This window comes from Lathyrus oleraceus, chromosome 2 (assembly GCF_024323335.1).
Source record: "Lathyrus oleraceus cultivar Zhongwan6 chromosome 2, CAAS_Psat_ZW6_1.0, whole genome shotgun sequence".
Lineage (NCBI taxonomy): Eukaryota > Viridiplantae > Streptophyta > Magnoliopsida > Fabales > Fabaceae > Lathyrus > Lathyrus oleraceus.
The window spans coordinates 81,235,391-81,253,981 of record NC_066580.1 but is presented as its reverse complement, the minus strand read 5'-3'; the positions used below and the strand labels follow the sequence as shown (position 1 = coordinate 81,253,981).

Sequence of the window (18,591 nt, the reverse complement as noted above, 5' to 3'; positions counted from 1 at the left end):
GCTTTTATTCTTGTTTTTAGGGTTTTTTGTGATCACCTATTTCATGCAAAAAGCGAAAAGGGAAAACAAATGGAAAAACAAATGTTTTAACATGCTTTTATTGAATGAAATATCATTGTATAAATGATGCCAACAATGTCATCACTTCTCCTTTTGGCACGGGAGAAGGGTTTTTAAACAAAGTGAACATATTACGCTGACTTATGAATGACTGTAGGAACATCCACAGCGACCCAATTGTGGCAGATCCCGCTAGGGATGACAAAATTGCCAGTATCCTCTGCATCCTCTTCCAAGATAGCAGCAGCTTCGTCAGCTTGATCGGCGTGGATGAAACCTCCACTCTTGAACAACCCTTTATCGTTGAAGACCCCAGAAGAATAGCCAATGCCAGCCCGAGATTTATTGTCTTCAAGCTCGATCATCTTCCCTAAACCAGCAACTGCACCACATTCAATGGCCAGTTTCGCATCACGATAGGAAGCAAATGAAGGAGACTTCTTCTCAATTGGCTCAGCAATAGATAAAGCTTGGAACGGCGTTCCAACTTCATCCTCAGCATCAATGTATGAGAAAAAAGACAAGTGGCTAACCAGGAGAGCCTTTTCTCCCCCTACCACAACCAGTTTCTTGTTCTTAACGAACTTCAGCTTCTGGTGTAGGGTGGATGTCACGGCGCCAGTCTCGTGAATCCATGGTCTACCAAGGAGACAGCTATAGGATGGGTGAATATCCATAACCTGAAAGGTAACTTGGAAATCACTTGGTCCAATCTTGATTGGGAGATCAACTTCCCCAATCACGGTCTTACGCGACCCATCAAAAGCTTTCACAACAACACCACTCTGCCTCATGGGAGGCCCTTGATATGACAATCTAGAAAGAGTGGTCTTCGGCAATACATTCAAAGATGACCCAGTGTCCACCAGCACGTTGGACATGGCGTCACTCTTGCAATTCATGGATATATGTAAAGCCATGTTGTGGTGTCTTCCCTCCTCATGGAGATCAGCGTCACATAAACTCAAAGTGTTGCAAGCAGTGATGTTTGCAACAATGCTGTCAAACTGTTCAGTAGTGACGCCATGATCAACATAAGCCAAGTCCAAAACATTCTGCAGAGCCTCCCTATGGGGTTCTGAATTCCGAAGCAAAGATAACACGGAGATTTTGGACGGCGTTTGTAGAAGCTGGTCTACAACGTTGTACTCACTCTTCTTGATGAGCCTCAGCATCTCATCACAGTCTTCATTCACAGTGCCACTAGGGCCGACAGAAGAAGTAGGAGTCTTTTGTACAGAGGAGGATTTAACAACAGGTGTCGGGTTCGGAGGATTAACCGCATTCCCAACCGGGCACTCAACAGAGTCAGCTCTAGCCTGAGGCTTCGGGGCTGAAAATACACGACCACTACGGGTCAATCCGCTCATATCAGCTATATTTACAATAGAGGATGAAGGCAACAACACTTCTTTCCCATCTTCAACAGTAACTGGATTATAGCGGAAGGGAACTACTTTGTCAGACGAATAAGGCACGGGATCTGCAGGTTTGATAATCAGCGAAGGAGAAACCTTCTGCTTGCTACCATCATATCAGATGACAACAGGCTCAGGTATCTTGAACACCGGGGAAATCACATTCACCTCTGGCTCGTCTTCATCAACATTCCTGTTCTGAAGAATCTCAATGGTTCCATCATCTAGCAACTCTTGCAGCTCTCTGCGCACTTGGCGACATCCCAATCTGTTGACAGAGCAGATACGACATTTGTCATGGTCGTGCTCCATATGACTGTAATCACACAGCAGACGATGCAACTCAACCAATGACTGTCGAATATGGCTTACATATTTAACCTTGTATTTACCAGGGCAACCCTGGACCATGTTAACCGACTTCCCATGCTCGGGCAATGGGTTCTTCGTAACATTAGGGCCTGAGTCCTCAAAGCTCAGAATGCCGCATCTCATAAGGTCTTGAACCTTAGTCTTCAAAGAAAAACAGTTTTCCACATTATGACCCGGAGCACCAGAGTGGTAAGCACAATGTTGATCAGGCTTATACCACCACTGCGGGTTAGCAGGTATAGCCGGAGGATCCCTTGGAGTAATCAATTTCCGCTCTATCAAAGAGGGATACAGCTCTGCATATGATACTGGAATCGGATCGAAGGTGATCTTCTTCCTTTCATAACTCGGACCAGCTGGATTACTGTTGCGAGGCTGGTAGGCCTGTTGCTGAGGGCGATGCTGTTGTTGATACTGCTGAGATTGTTGTTGATTGTGCTACTGATGCTGATATTGCTGATTATCACGAAAGACAGGTGCTATATGAGCCACCTGATGCTGACTGCTGGCATGACGCACATGCTTCCTCTTGGCAGAGAGTCTTCTGGATTTGACATGGGATTGCACAGCATGTGCCTCCCCATCTTTCTTCTTAGCAAATGCCCCATATCGTTTGCTAGAAAAGCCTTCATCCTTGGATAACCGTCCTTCACGGACTCCTTCCTCCAATCGTATCCCCATGTTCACCATTTCAGTGAAATCAGAGGGAGCACTAGCGATCATCCGCTCATAATAAAATGAACTCAAAGTCTTCAAAAAGATTTTGGTCATTTCCTTCTCTTCCAGCGGAGGAGTAATCTGAGCTGCCAGCTCTCGCCACCTCTGGGCGTACTCTTTAAATGTCTCTTTGTCCTTCTGGGACATGGCTCTGCTGATCCCGATCGGGAGCCATATCCACGTTGTACTTGTATTGATTGACGGAGGCTTCGCCAAGATCATTGAAGGAACGGATGTTTGCACTATCCAGACTCATATACCATCTTAGTGAAGCACCGGACAGACTGTCCTGGAAATAATGAATCAGCAGCTGATCATTATCCGTTTGGGTAGACAATTTCCTGGCATACATAACCAGGTGGCTGAGCGGGCAGGTGTTCCCCTTATACTTCTCAAAGTCTGGGACTTTGAATTTGACAGGAATTTTGACACCGGGAACTAACAGAGCTCGGCTGCAGACTTGCCGAACAAATCCTTTCCTCGAAGGGTCTTCAATTCCTTGCGGAGTTCAAGAAATTGGTCGTTCATTGCATCCATCTTCTCATGAAAATCTGGGCCCTCAGACGGCTCAGAATGATAAATGGTGTCGTCTACCCTAGGAGTGGTATGCACGACAGGAGGAGGCACTACAAGGACCGGGCTAGATGCCGGCATAGAAGCAAATGTCGGAGCTGGAATATCAGACATATAACCAGGAGGCATCCCCCACGGAAACCCGGGCGGCATGGCTGTTGGCACAAAATGAGCATTGGCAGCTGGCACTGTTGCAGACACAACCTCAGAAATAACAGTCCTCTGGGGAGGAGTTGCAGGTGGTGGAGACGGCTGATTTTGAGCGGCTAGGAATTGCTCCATCAGAGCGCTCAGTCTGGCGACCTCTTCTTTCAGCTCACGATTCTCTTGCTCGAGATGATCCATTAATCTTGCAGAGTTGGCTTTGGTGTAGTACCGATGAGTCAGCTTGTCTTCAAAATAAATGAAGAGCACAGATTTAGGCCATATACAAGAAAACCGGAACAAACACCTGCTTATGTAAATGATGCATGCAATGCTCGTGCACATGATTTGTTTTTATTTTCGAAGGAACTTTAGGGTATTATTTGCAAATTTTGAATATTAATCATTTTAATCGCATATGGAAAATATCTCATCAAATATATTTGAACAAAGAAGTACAACATTGGTTCATCATATTACAAGAGAGAAGGAAAATAAACATCCTATGGATCCCTAGAAGCTCGAGATGCCGGAAGATAAGCTGCACGAAGCCTCTTGATCTCTCTCTCATATGCTGCTTCCATATCCACCTTATCTTTGGCGAGTCTGTCATACCTCCTTTTCCAGAACTTGGAAGACTGAGGAAGTAGAGAAGTCCAAGTATCATCAGGATCATCAATGATCTGATGCTCGAGAAACTCGATCATAGCGTCCTTCTCCTTCAGCTGTTGAAGCAACTCTTCTCTTTCACGGATCCAGGCACGTGAAAGGTCTTCGTCTCTCAACTCCTCTACGCCTTGGTTAGGGAGGGGTGAAGGCCCAGCCACAACCAAAGGTGTAGGTCTCGGATAATCATAAGGCATGAGATACTCGGATGCTCTCTTCCTCACCCAAGTAGTGTAAGGCTCCAAAGCTATCCAAATCTTCGGACCCAACTCACTTCTACCCTTCTTGTGAATCTTGCGCCAAGCGCGGACCATCCTTGCTTTCAGGCCTTGGGGATCTTTACCCTCCTGAAAGAACACACCTTCTAACAGAATGTTATTGGGTTTATCCTTTAGGGGGAACCCAAGCTGACGACGTGCTAATATAGTGTTGTAGCTAATCCCACCACATGTACCAAGAAGAGGCACATTGGAGAATTCACCACAAGAATCAATGATCTGGACACCATCATATGCACGATCATACCAAGAGATATCATCATTAGTGAGAGACATGAGTCTCGTAGACCACCGTAGACATCCCTTGTTCTCCTTGAAAGCAACCGTCTGAGGTAAGTGAGAAATAAACCACTTATACAACAGAGGCAAACAACACACAATAGCGCCACCACCCTTTGCATTCCTCAAGTGCAAAGAGACATAGGTATCACCCAACAAAGTCGGAACGAGATTAAGAACCGAGAAGATCCTAATAGCGTTCACATCCACAAATTTATCGATGTTGGGGAACAATACCAGTCCATAGATGAGAAGCACAAATATGGCCTCAAGGGCATCCTCACTCATGGCCTTCCCATAAACAGTAGCTTGAGCGATGAGGAACTCAGAAGGGAGACCTTGAATTCCACCTTTGGAAGTCATATGAGCTTTAACCAAGGATTCATCTATGTGCAACACGTCAGCTATCTCTCGAGAAGTAGGAATACTCTCCAAGCCACTGAACGACAACTGATCCAGAATCGGAATACCCACAAGATGAGCATACTCCTCAAGGGTAGGAAATAGCTGAAAGTCTGGAAAAGAGAAGCAGTGATACAGAGGATCATAGAACTGCGCCAAAGTATTCATCAACCCTTCATCAACCTGAGTAGTCAGCAGAGGCAGAAGCTTTCCATAACGAGCTTTGAACCCCAAGGGATCTAATACATAAGATGTCAGATTCCTTAACTCTTTCAGATCGGGCTGTCTAAAGCTGTACTTCTTTGTATGCCTTTTTGGTCTTTCCATATCTGAAAATTTTGCAAATAAACCCCTTAAGTTCCTTGAAAATTTTCTTTTTCTGATGATATGGATGCAGATGAATGCATGAATGCATGAATGCAACAATCACACTCAAGGATCAAGCAAAGCACACCAGACAAAGGTCATGGGATGGTTCATATTATCCTTAATATCAATCATCCATTTTGGTGGATTATGGTTTTCACCTTATCAACACCCAAGTTCCATTGATATTAACGATATATGAACGGTTCAACCATCCTTAATATCAATCATCCATTTTGGTGGATTATGGTTTTCACCTTATCGACACCCAAGTTCCATTGATATTAACGATATATGAACAGTTCAACCATCCTTAATATCAATCATCCATTTTGGTGGATTATGGTTTTCACCTTATCAACACCCAAGTTCCATTGATATTAAGGATGTCTGAACGAATCAACCATGAATCACGGGTTTGTTGTGAGTCACGAGCATGGAGTCTCGGTTAAGAACCATCCAAAGGGAGTGTACTATGGTTTAAACCTGCCGAACATGTTCTACCAGAGGTTCCCATAGTCATCATCCCATCTTTCGAATATTATCGGAGGAACGAATACTCGTATTCCAAAAATATTCTCAAGAGAGATTCTTATGAGTGTAGTATCGCGTAACAATCGCATCAGATCTTACATCTGAACGACCTCCGCACTACATCCTAAGAATAGGCCAAGATGGGCTTGGTAAACTAAAGTCCTTGGCTTCTACGGCACATGTCGGAAGAATAATGCCTAACCACAAATAACTTGTGTGACATCATTAATCCAACATGACCTCCACCAAGTGAATGGACTCGCAAGTCAGCTTGCTAAGGAATAACTCCACACAAGTCGACAAGACTATGCCATTCTCCTATCATAGGGTGCACTCGAGTTCGGGTATAGAACTCATCTCACAGAGATCACCAAACAAGCAAGCAATTGATATATCAAGCAAATCAATCATTACAAGCAATACAGTAATCCCAAATTGTACAAAAATATGTCATAAGCAATATATCACAACAATGTGAAAAGTTGGCAAACCCACTAGGAAAAGGATTCAATATTTCATTCCCCAGCAGAGTCGCCACTTTTCTGTAGCGGTGTATTCGTCACTTTATGATTTATTGACTAAATCAAAAGCAAAGTATACAAAAATAGAGTCGCCACCACACTTTTATTTATCCAAAGGAATGGCTAAAAAGCGAACAAAAGCCTAAGAAGTTTTACATGAGAAAACTAATGAAAAGGTCAGAGATCTGGGTAAGGGGGTAGTTATGCAAAGGGAAGGTGTTAGGCACCCAAAGCATCCTAGGTACTCCTAGGGAACCCTTTTCACAACTTGTTGCAAAAGATATTGTTTATGAAAATATTTATTGTGCAAACATTGATTGGGAGGACGGGAGAAGAATATACAAATTTTATTATTTTTGTGTTTGGATGGAAAGATCCATTGCCTACGTACCTTTACAGGATCAAAACCTCGTAGTTCGGCTAAAAGATTTCCAAAAAGTAAGTGGATTGACTTTAAACAAAAGCCCTAAGGTCTTTCATTATCCATGGGAGAAAACTCAACCTATACGACCACAAGTCCACCATGTGAGAAAAGCTTCAACTTGCTAGTGAGGGACCATGCCCTATAATAAGCAAGGAAGTCTTACAATTCAATCACTAAGGACAAAAGGTGAGATTCACATCAACCACTAAGATAATTGAGATCTATGGCTAATGTATGAAAACTTATCAAGAAGTGGACAAAGGCCACAAAACAATTGAATGAGTGGAATTAGTCAATTAGAGTATTCACAAAAGTGAAGTCAAAGTTGACATTAGATTCAATTCAGAAGAAGTATTGTGAAAATGAAGTTTCAAAATCAAAGGCCTAAGGCCTAGGTTTCTAATTTGGAAAGAAGTGAAAATGTTTGCACAAAGTTTTCTGGTTTGGGTTAACATGCAAATGGAGGTTATAAAGAAACAAAAGGTGGGGATGAGGAGTAAAACTTCTTAGGAGTTCACCTCTTGAGATCATATGTAGATGATCCAAGTGATTCCTTTGGAATAAGGCAACAAGCACAAAGCAAGTAAATAGGTTCAAAGAGAACAAAACTGGAAATGGAATGCCAATAAATGGTCTTACATCCAACTCCAAAAACAAATGAAATAGGAAACAAATTGCCAATCAATGGTCTTATACCTGACTCCACAAAAAGAAATAAAATAGGAAACAAGTTGCCAATCAATGGTCTTATACCTGACTCCACAAAAAATGATCACAGGAAACAAATAGCCACCCAATGATCTTACATATGACTCCTCACAAGACAAAATATAATAGGAAATGGAGTGCCAATCAATGGTCTTATGTCCACCTCCACAAAACAAAGATGAAAACCAGATGCCAATCAATGGTCTTACACTAGCCTCACAAAGTAAAGAAAACAAATGCAATAAGCAAGAGGAAACAAGTTGCCAATAAATGGTCTTACACTCGACTCCTAGGAAATGGAATGCCAATCAATGGTCTTAGTTCCAACTCCTACCAGATCACAAGAAACAAATGCCAATAGCTGGACTTACAATTGACTCCTCAATGGACAACCAACATGTCACAAAGTATGAACAATGATCATGAAATGATATACAATTAATGCTCAAAGATGAGAACAATGCATAGAGGCACACACAAACAATTATGCACAGATGGACAAATAAGCATACAAACAGTCAATTATCACACACTATACACAACCAAGGGGCTCAAGCAAGGTTGGGCTTTAGTCAAGGGGTCATATCAACCTTGTCAAACAAGCCAAATACTGGAATGGGTAGTCAGGCTCTTAACCTCTAACATTGAGAGTTAGGGTGAGCAGATGAAATGGAGATGAGGGTTATGCCTCATAGCTCTTATCCCTGGCCTGGGAGAGCTTGAATCAATAGAATGTGTGGGAGTCCAAAATGAGGAACTCTACTCCACAATGACTGACTCTATATACAAGATTTTGGGTTTTTTATTCAAAGTGCATCAACACATGGTGTGAGCAAAGTGAATGACACAACTGAAGAGCAAAGTGCAGACAACAGTTAGCAACAAACAGATAATCCCAATATACAACATGTAAGCCAAACAAATCAAGTGAGCTATCATCAAAGCCTACAAAACAACCAAATGTTAGCAATCAATAGCAAATATCAACACTCAAATGATGAGGCAACCTCAATCATGGAAATTGGATGCTTGAACCTGAAATTCAAAGCTCACATGTAAGTCCAAACCACTAGGTCAAAGCCTAGGGTCAAAGGTGAAGAAAAAATTCAAAACAGGAGCTAATATTCAACACAATACAACTTCAAACACATATTAACATGTCCTAAAAAGGACCAAGTCAAAATCATCAAGCAAGGCCATGTAATAAGCAAGAGAATCAACATACAAAAAATCAAAACAGAAATGACTCAAATAATTCTGGAAACATTTATGAGCATTCAACACATCCAATACAATCATCATACAAAAAATCAGAATCAACAGAGGTCATTTGATATGGAAATGAAATTGGACAAGTTGAACATCCAATTGTGTGACACAAATTGTCACACCATACCGATATGTGTATAGAACAGAAATGGAAAATGGTAAAAATGCACGATCAAGCCTTAAACATTCATCAACATGTTAAGAATCATCATACGAAATTTCATGTCCATTTGATCAATATCAAGCATTTCACAATAGGAAGAATGGAGCAAGGTCACATATGCACATATGTTCAATCATCCTAACACAATTCAAAATCCAGCCATGCACAACTTTAGAACTTTACATCAAAAAATAGAGGACATCTCAATGAACAAGTAGCAAAAAACCAGGGATTATTTGGAGCATTTTTCAATTTATTATGCATTTTCAAAGTTGGAAAAAAAATGAAATAAACATGGATCATGTCATATGGAAATTTGGAGGGAAATGGAGAAAATGGAATTAAGTTTGAAAAAATGCTTCACGCTGGAATCGAACTCGGTTGCATTTTAAAAATGAGCGCGCTACACATGAAATGCAGTCGTTTCATTAATGACTGGGTGTATTCAGTCAGCGGTCAGCGCCAATGCGTGGCAAGTCAGCGAGATCTGAGCCTATCAAAGCGCTAACATGGCGCATACGTGGACAGGAAAGAGTCAAAAACCCTAAGCACATCATCAAGAACTAGACAGACGCAAAATGGACGCTAGGCGGACGCTACATCGTCTTCCTCGCGAAGACGATGATGAACAGTACGAAGCTCAAAATATTTTTCCAGAATTTTGAAAATCTTACATCATTAGAACGCTCTTGCAATGGAGATTACAGATCAACTAATAATTCAGTCCAATTCATCATGAATAGAGAGAATCGAGCAAAATAAAATCGATGCATCAAACTTTAATTAAGCATATCTCACTCAATAATGCACCAAATCATCTGAAGTTTAGCTCAGAATTATCAGCAACGAGAGATCTACATGAACATGTTAATGAATTGCATAATTATGAGATTCGAAAATTGAACCTCTTGAAGAGAAGCTTCTTGAAATGCACGATCCAAGGCTTGGCAAGCTCCAAATATCCTCCAGAACACTTGCTATGATGTTTGATGAAGAAAATGAAGCTTGAAACTGTGTAGATCTAGCTTAACAATCCACTTCCATTCTTGAGTTCTTGAGCTTCAACTGCTTGATTATGCTCGAATTCTTCAAACAAAAACTGGATTGACACTCAATCCAACTCACTAATCATGAATCTTCAATAAAAACCAGTTGCTATGTTGAAGAAATTTGAATTGTGATTAGGAGAAAATTTTGGAGGGAGAGAGAATTTTGAGATCTAGATCTAGAATCCTCTTCAATTCTGTTATGGTTATCAATATATATGCTTCACTAATCACATACTAATTAAAATTAGGCATGGTTTAGTTGTGATTAATCAAGATAAGGTGTTATGACCAAAACTTGAAAATTGGAGGGTGCATGGCTATTTCCAACGTGAACAGTACCATGTGGCTGATTAATTTCACTCAAAATCATCTTCCAAACACAATGGCAATGGTGGAAAGTTCCTATGATGCATCATTTTTGAATTGGCCATTTTCCCTCCAAAATTGACTTGAAATAGCAAATGATCATATGATGAAAGTTCATGCAATGTGATGAATGTTTTGGAAACTTCATGTCATGAGAAGCATTTTAGAAAAAGAGGCACCAAATTTGGAGTTATGAATCAAAAGTTATGGCCATTTGAAGTTCCATGTACACTTGGCAATGATTGGACCATATCTCCTCAACCATTCATCAGATGCTCATGATCTTGGACTTTTTGGAAATGGGAGAGAGAGATATTCAACTTTCATGTTGGACAAAATTCATTTGAAGCCTTTTTGATGTTGGAAAGTTGAGTTGAAGTTGGACCAAAAACTTTCTAGTTTTGGAAAGTTGAAATGACAGGTCACTTTCCAATTTTGGAAACTTTTGACTTGACCTCAAATTCTTCAACCTTGATCTTTGGTATGATGAATAAGCATGATTTAGACATGAATGGGATGAAGAAACTCAATTCTCATACTCAAAATCCACAGTTGACTTTTCAGTTGACTGCATTGGCCCTTAGATGACCTGAAAATGTTCTGATGAATTTGAGCTTCTACCACTTGGGGAATTTGCTCCAAAATGAACCTATAGCTCACATAAGCTCCATAAAATGATCACATGATTCATATCTCAAGAAAATACCATCTTCTCTTTGTACCATGAATTCACTTGATGCCTTGACCTGTTGACTACTTAAGCTGCAAGTAACAAAGGTTAATGACATATTTTTGTACATTTTTGGTTAGTGATTAAAAGAAAAGAAATGATACACAAATGCAAGCAAGGCTTGGTGATCAAGAACCACTCTCAAGAAAGATCCCACCCACAGGGAAGGAAGCAAGGTGTCCAATGATGCTTGAGGCAATGCAATGTTATGATATGATGCCATGAGGGATCTTAGGGACAAAATTGGGGTCTTACACCGAGCATGGGAAATCTGCTGTTAATATGGTTCAGGGTTGCCCTGGCAAGTACAAGGTCAGATATGTCAGCCATATCAGACAATCTGTGGTCGAGATGCATAGACTGTTATGTGGATACAATCACTATGAGCATGACCATGACATTTGCCGTGTTTGCACTGTCAATGAGAGAGGATGTCGTCAAGTCAGATAAGACATCCAAGAAATGCTGGACCAGGGTGTGATCGAGATACTTCAGAATCGTGATGATGATGAAGTCAATGTTATATCGCCCGTATTCAGATTACCTGAGCCTGTTGTTTTCATATTTGATGGCAGCAAGCAGAAGGCCTCTCCTACTCTCATAATTAAGCCAGCTGGCCCTATTCTATACTCTTCCGACAAGGCTGTTCCCTATCGTTATAATGCAGTCGCATTAGAAGATGAGAAGGAGGTGCCTCTGCCCTCCACCTCTGTTACCAATATTGCTGATGTCGGTGGTTTGACCCGCAATGGTCGTGTATTCTCGGTGCCGCCGAAACCCCAGGCTGACACCAAAAGGGCTGATGTTACTGATAGTGGCACCCGTCCTTTGGGGAATTCTTCTTCTTATCCGAATCCGGCACTTGCTGTTGATAGACCTGCTGTGACTGCTAGAACTCCTGTCCCTGCTGGCCAGAATAACATGTTAAGAGAGGACTATGATAAGATGCTTAGGCTCATCAAAAGGAGCGAGTATAATGTTGTAGATCAGCTGCTACAAACGCCTTCAAAGATATCAGTGTTGTCTTTGTTGATGAACTCTGAGCCACACCGAGAAGTTTTGCAGAAGGTGTTGGACGTGGCGTACGTGGATCACGATGTCACCATAGAACAGTTTGATAAAATTGTTGCAAACATTACTGCTTGTGACAACCTGAGTTTTTGTGATGTTGATCTTCCCGAGGAGGGAAAGACCACAATTTGGCACTTCACATTTCAATGAACTGCAAGGATGATGCCTTGTCTAATATGCTGGTAGACACAGGATAATCGCTGAATCTGTTGCCAAAATCCACTTTGGCCAAACTTTCATACCAGGGGCCTCCCATGAGGCAGAGTGGAGTGGTTGTGAAAACTTTTGATGGATCGCTAAAGACTGTGATTGGTGAGGTTGAGCTCCCAATCAAGATTGGACCTAGTGATTTCCATATCACTTTCCAGGTCATGGATATCCACCCATCATATAGCTACTTGCTTGGCAGACCATGGATTCACGAGGCAGGCGCCGTGACATCCACCTTACACCAAAAGTTAAAGTTCGTGAAGAACAAGAAGTTGGTGGTGATAGGGGGAGAGAAGGCTCTCCTGGTTAGCCATCTGTCTTCCTTTTCTTATATTGATGCTGAGGAAGAGGTTGGGATTTCGTTCCAAGCCTTGTCTATTGCTGAGCCTTCTAAGAAACGAACTTCTTCATTTGCCTCCTACAATGATGTGAAGTTGGCCATTGAGCATGGCGTAACCACTGGTTTAGGACAAATGATTAAGCTGGAAGACAATAAATCTCAGGCTGGCATAAGGTATTCTTCAGGCAATTTCAACAAGCATGGGGTGTTTCAGAGTGGTGGTTTCATCCACACGGTTGAAGACCAAGAAGCTGCTGCTGTAGTGAAAGATGATGCAGAGGAATATTCTAGCAACTTTGTCATCACTGGAGGAGTCTGCAATAATTGGGTCATTATTAATGTTCCAACAGTTGTCCATAAGTCCACGTAATGTTCATTTTTGTTTAAAAACCCTACTACCATGCCAAAAAGAGAAGTGATGACATTCTTGGCACACATAAATACAATGACATTCATTCAATAATTACATGTTAAATGTTTGTTTTTCCAAATTATTTTCACTTTTTACTTTTTGCATGAAATTGATGATCACAAAAAACCCTAAAAAGAGAATAAAATCAATCTTTTCATCTGCATAATGATTTGCCTTGTTTGAGTTCTAAAATCTCTTTTATATCCAAAATCATTATGCAGGTTAATCAAACCCATTGAACATAATGATCCAACACCATCTCCAACTTTGAGTTCCATGTATTTGAGGCCGAAGAATATGATGTTGAAGAGATTCCTGATGAGATTTTCCGTCTACTTGAGCACGAAGAGAAGATCATTCAGCCACATCTTGAGAATCTGGAAACAATCAACTTGGGGTCTGAAGATTATGTTCGTGAAGTAAAGATTGGGGAACTCCTAGAAGAATATGTGAATAAGGGGTTGATTGAGTTGCTATGAGAATATGCCGACGTCTTTTCCTGGTCATATAAAGACATGCCTGGTCTAGATACTGATCTCGTGCAACATTTCCTACCTTTGAAGCCTGAGTGTGTGCCTGTAAAGCAGAAGCTCAGAAGAACTCATCCTGATATGGCAGTGAAGATTAAAGAAGAAGTTCAGAAGCAAATTGATGTGGGGTTTCTGGTGACTTCTACATATTCTCAATGGGTGGCCAATATTGTGGCCGTGCCTAAGAAAGATGGAAAAGTCCGAATGTGTGTGGACTATAGATACTTGAATAAAGCTAGTCTGAAAGATGATTTTCCTCTACCACACATTGATATGTTGGTAGATAATACAACTAATTCAATGTCTTCTCATTTATGAACGGATTTTCTGGTTATAATCAGATTAAAATGGCACCCGAGGATATGGAGAAGACAACATTCATCACACCTTGGGGAACATTCTGTTATCGAGTGATGCCCTTCGGTTTGAAGAACACCGGAGCCACGTATCAACGAGCTATGACTACCTTGTTTCATGATATGATGCACAAGGAGATCGAGGTGTATGTTAATGATATGATTGCAAAGTCGAGAACAGAAGTTGAACATGTAGAGCACTTGTTGAAGCTTTTTCACCGTTTGAGGAAGTACAAACTCTGTCTGAATCCGAACAAGTGTACATTTGGAGTCTGTTCCGGCAAGTTATTGGGCTTTATTGTCAACGAGAGAGGTATTGAAGTTGATCCTGCCAAGGTCAAAGCAATACAAGAGATGCCTGTGCCCAAAACTGAGAAGCAAGTCCGAGGTTTTCCTTGCCGCTTGAATTATATTTCCAGATTTATATCCCACATGACTGCCACATGTGCACCAATATTCAAGCTCCTCCAGAAAGATCAGCGTCATGATTGGACCGAGGATTTCCAAAAGGTCTTTGACAGTATTAAAGAGTATCTGTCCGAGCCTCCGATTCTGTCTCCGCCTGTGGAAGGGAGACCCTTTATTATGTATCTGACTGTTCTTGAAGACTCTATGGGTTATGTACTAGGTCATCAAGATGAGTCAGGGAATAAAGAGTATGTTATATACTACCTGAGTAAGAAGTTCACTGATTGTGAGTCTCGATACTCAATGCATGAGAAGACATGATGTGCTTTCGCTTGGGCTGCTAAGCGCTTACGCCAGTATATGTTGAATCATACGACTTGGTTGATATCCAAAATGGATCCAATCAAGTACATCTTCGAGAAGCCTGCTTTAACTGGGAGGATTTCCCATTGGCAGATGTTGTTGTCTGAGTATGATATTGAGTATCGAGCTTAGAAAGCTATTAAAGGTAGTATCTTGGCTGACCACTTGGCACATCAACCAATTGAGGATTATCAGTCAGTTCAATACGACTTCCCTGATGAGGAGATTCTGTATTTGAAAATGAAAGATTGCAATGAGCCTACGCTCGATGAAGGGCCAGAGTCTGGTTCCCGATGGAGCATGGTGTTTGATGGCACTGTAAATCAATATGGAAATGGTATTGGGGCAATGATTATTACTCCTCAGGGCACAAATTTTCCTTTTACAGCAAGGCTAACTTTCAAATGCACGAATAATATGGCGGAGTATGAGGCCTGTATTATGGGTTTAGAAGAGTGTATTGATGTTAGGATCAAGCATCTTGATGTTTATGGTGATTCGGCCCTTGTTGTTAATCAGATTAAGGGTGAATGGGAGACGAATCAGCCTGGCCTCATCCCATACAGAGATTATGCGAGGAGGATTTCAATGTTCTTTACTGAGGTTGACTTCCATCATATTACTCGAGATGAAAATCGGATGGCAGATGCTCTTGCTACGCTTGCTTCGACGATTGTGGTGAAATTATGGAATGAAGTCCCTAATATTACTGTGATGCGCTTGGATAGACCAGCTCATGTATTTGCAGTTGAAGAAGTAAAAGATGATAAGCCATGGTATTATGATATCAAGTGTTTTCTTCAGAGTCAGATTTACCCGTCTGGAAACTTTGAGGAGATTATCTGGCAGTTTCTATCTCAATGGCGATGTGCTTTATAAGAGGAATTTTGACATTGTTTTGCTCAGATGCGTGGATATATACGAAGCATACCTGTTAATGACTGAAGTCCATGAGGGATCATTTGGTTCCCATTCCAATGGACATGCCATGGGAAAGAAGATGTTGAGAGCGGGCTACTATTGGTTGACAATGGAGTCTGACTATTGCAAATACGTGAAGAAATGCCATAAGTTTCAGATTTATACGGACAAGATTCATATTCCCCCGACACTTCTGAATGTTATTTCATCACCTTGGCCTTTCTCCATGAGGGGAATTGAGGATTTTTTACCAATATACCCCAGTTTTTTAATTAATTTCCCAAAATAACCCAGGTTTCAAAAAAATTCCCAATATACCCCACTTTTAGAGGGAGGCGCCAATTGGATTGGCGCCCCCTCTTAAAAATTGTAAGGAGGCGCCAATTGGATTGGCTAGGGCACCTGCCCTAGCCAATCCAATTGGCGCCTGTGTGTAATTTTTAAGAGGGGGCGCCAATCCAATTGGCGCCTCCCTTAAAAAAGCCTCAAATGAAAAAACTTCCAACATGAAAGTTGTAGATCTTTTCAAAACAATGAATTTGGATATAAATTTTGCAACATTTGGATTTTTTTTGAGAAAGTTATGGGCAGTTGAAGTTGGACTTCTGAGTTTTTCAACTGTTATCTGACCTATAATGTTTTGTATTATTGCATGTGTTTCTTTTAGGAATATGAATTTTTGTCCAACATAACATTTGAAGTAGACATCTTAAATTTTCCAATGCACTTGGTCCCACCTCAAAATAATTAAAAATGAGTGAGTTATGTCCCTGCGAACTTGACCCAAAATTAGGGTTTCTGTCAAAACAAGTGTATGTGAACTTTGCCAAAAGGGACCAACTTCAAGCCCTTTAGTATGAATGATAAAAGCCTCAAATGACAAAACCTTCAACATAAAAGTTGTATATCTTTTCAAGATAATGAATTTGGACTAAAGGTTTGCATCATTTGCAGCTTTTATGAGAAAGGTATGGGCACCTGAACTTGTACTCTTTGACATTATAACTGTTATCTGAGTCATAATGTTTTGTATTATTGCATGTGTTTCTTTTAGGAATATGAATTTTTGTCCAACATAACATTTGAAGTAGACATATTAAATTTTCCAATGCACTTGGTCCCACCTCAAAATAATTAAAAATGAGTGAGTTATGTCCCTGCGAACTTGACCCAAAATTAGGGTTTCTGTCAAAACAAGTGTATGTGAACTTTGCCAAAAGGGACCAACTTCAAGCCCTTCAACATAACAATAACAAGTCCTTGAATTAGGGTTTTTGACCTATAAATTTTTGTTTTATGATATGTGTTTATTTTAGAATTATGAAAGAAACTTAATGTTTGGAGAATACACAAAGATAAATTTGACATAATACGAATTGATATTAATAAAATTTGGATTTTACACAATGAATCCTAATGGTGATGACCGGGATCACCTAACCGACCTCCGGTCCCACATCCCCTAGCTATCCTAACCCTTGGCCCTAACCCACGTTGACGATTCTGAACCGGTGTTTGTTCATCTGATGGTCCAGGAGCGTCATTACCGCCTACAGGAGAAGATCCGTTGAGGTATTCAGCCAACTCAGCATAGTCTTCAGTATTCAATGATGGTGTACCGGCGTAGCTGAGCTCATGACCCATGCCAGAGAAGTTGGGGTGTGGTTGACTCATGGATGGGCGACCAGGACGGTTGAAGGGGGACATGGGTGACAATGATGGGTCTAGGAAAGGTTGGAAAGGTTGTTGGGGTGTTTGGAAGAGATATGGTTGTGGGATGTTTTGGTATTGTGATGTTTGGGGTTCTTGGCTACGGTAGGTGATGGGGCGGTTAGTGTTTTGGGTAAGGCGACTTTGGTAGGGTGATGGTGTGGGTGCGAAGCGATGTTCGGTCGAAGGTTGATGGTCCATTTGTTGGTGGTGGTATGGGGGATGTTCTTGGTTTTGGGGTTGGGTGAATGGCATGTTTTGGTTGTATGTTTGTGTGTTTGTGGAACGGAAAGTTTGTCGGGTAGGTGGTTGTGAGTAATTGGGCTGAGAATGTTGTTGGGGGTTAGATGTTGAGGCTTCTTGTGTGTAAGTTGTCTGGCGTGGGTCGTAGAGGTACATATCATCGGCGATGAATTGAAATCCAACTGATCTATACCAAGCCATATAAGTACGACTTGGTTTTACCTCATTTGGCATGACTGCGTCAGTTAAGACATGGTCATGACGGTGCTTCCACTTGCGACACTCTGATCTTGCGAATTGTTGCCAAGGGTTGAAGTTCCATTGGTCGTTCACTTTACGCATATGCCATTCTCCTAGGCTAGCTGGGGGATCTGGGATATTCTGGACCATACCAAACTGCAGCTTCACACGATCGGTGTTGTGCAGCTCCACTGTTGTGAACCGTATTATTGGTGTGCATGTTGTCCATACGGCTGCGTCTTCAGGGTTGATCTGATGCTCATGATCCATATTAAGGTATGGACGCCAAATGAACTGAAATGTTAAAGAGAATAGGATTTAAATGAATGAAGAAAAATTCAATATAATATGAAGAAATAATGTAATTATTTTGCTTACGTCTGCCGGTCGAAGGTGATCCAACAGGTTGCGATATTGAGTAATACAGTGTCTCGGACATCTGCTGTAATTCATACCGCGTGCCGACCATCTACACCAAAAAGTTAAAATAAATTAGTTATGGGTAATAAACTGTAAGGAAGGAAGTAAAGATATAGCAATTTAAACAACTTACTTTTTTGCATATGGAAAAGTGAAGGGGTTGCTATTGACCGGTGCTAGAGACGGTAGTCTTGACCATCCCCATGCTTGTAGTAAAACAGCACATCCAGAAAATGTAGAAGTATCTTTGTGGCAGTTTTTGCACAAAGAACTATAGAGATAGGCTAGACATGCGGATCCCCAACTATAACTACCTATTCTATCTATA

General features: G+C 41.1%; 1 protein-coding gene across 1 annotated transcript; it reads right to left on the bottom strand.

The window, feature by feature from the left end:
- Positions 1-17,010: 17,010 nt before the first annotated feature.
- Positions 17,011-18,301, bottom strand: LOC127121137 (altered inheritance of mitochondria protein 3-like). Its single transcript, XM_051051724.1, has 2 exons — positions 18,222-18,301; positions 17,011-18,137 (listed from the first exon to the last, which is right to left on the bottom strand). Exons 1-2 carry the CDS (start codon positions 18,294-18,296, stop codon positions 17,064-17,066), a joined length of 1,149 nt encoding a protein of 382 aa, XP_050907681.1. The 5' UTR covers positions 18,297-18,301; the 3' UTR covers positions 17,011-17,063.
- Between the last annotated feature and the right edge of the window lie 290 nt (positions 18,302-18,591).

Excerpts from the sequence above, each read along its gene's own strand:
- LOC127121137 (XM_051051724.1), bottom strand. The coding sequence starts at position 18,296 with ATGAATTACAGCAGATGTCCGAGACACTGTATTACTCAATATCGCAAC. Across the intron at positions 18,138-18,221 it reads ATCACCTTCGACCGGCAGAC|TTCATTTGGCGTCCATACCT; the intron begins GTAAGCAAAATA and ends TTAACATTTCAG.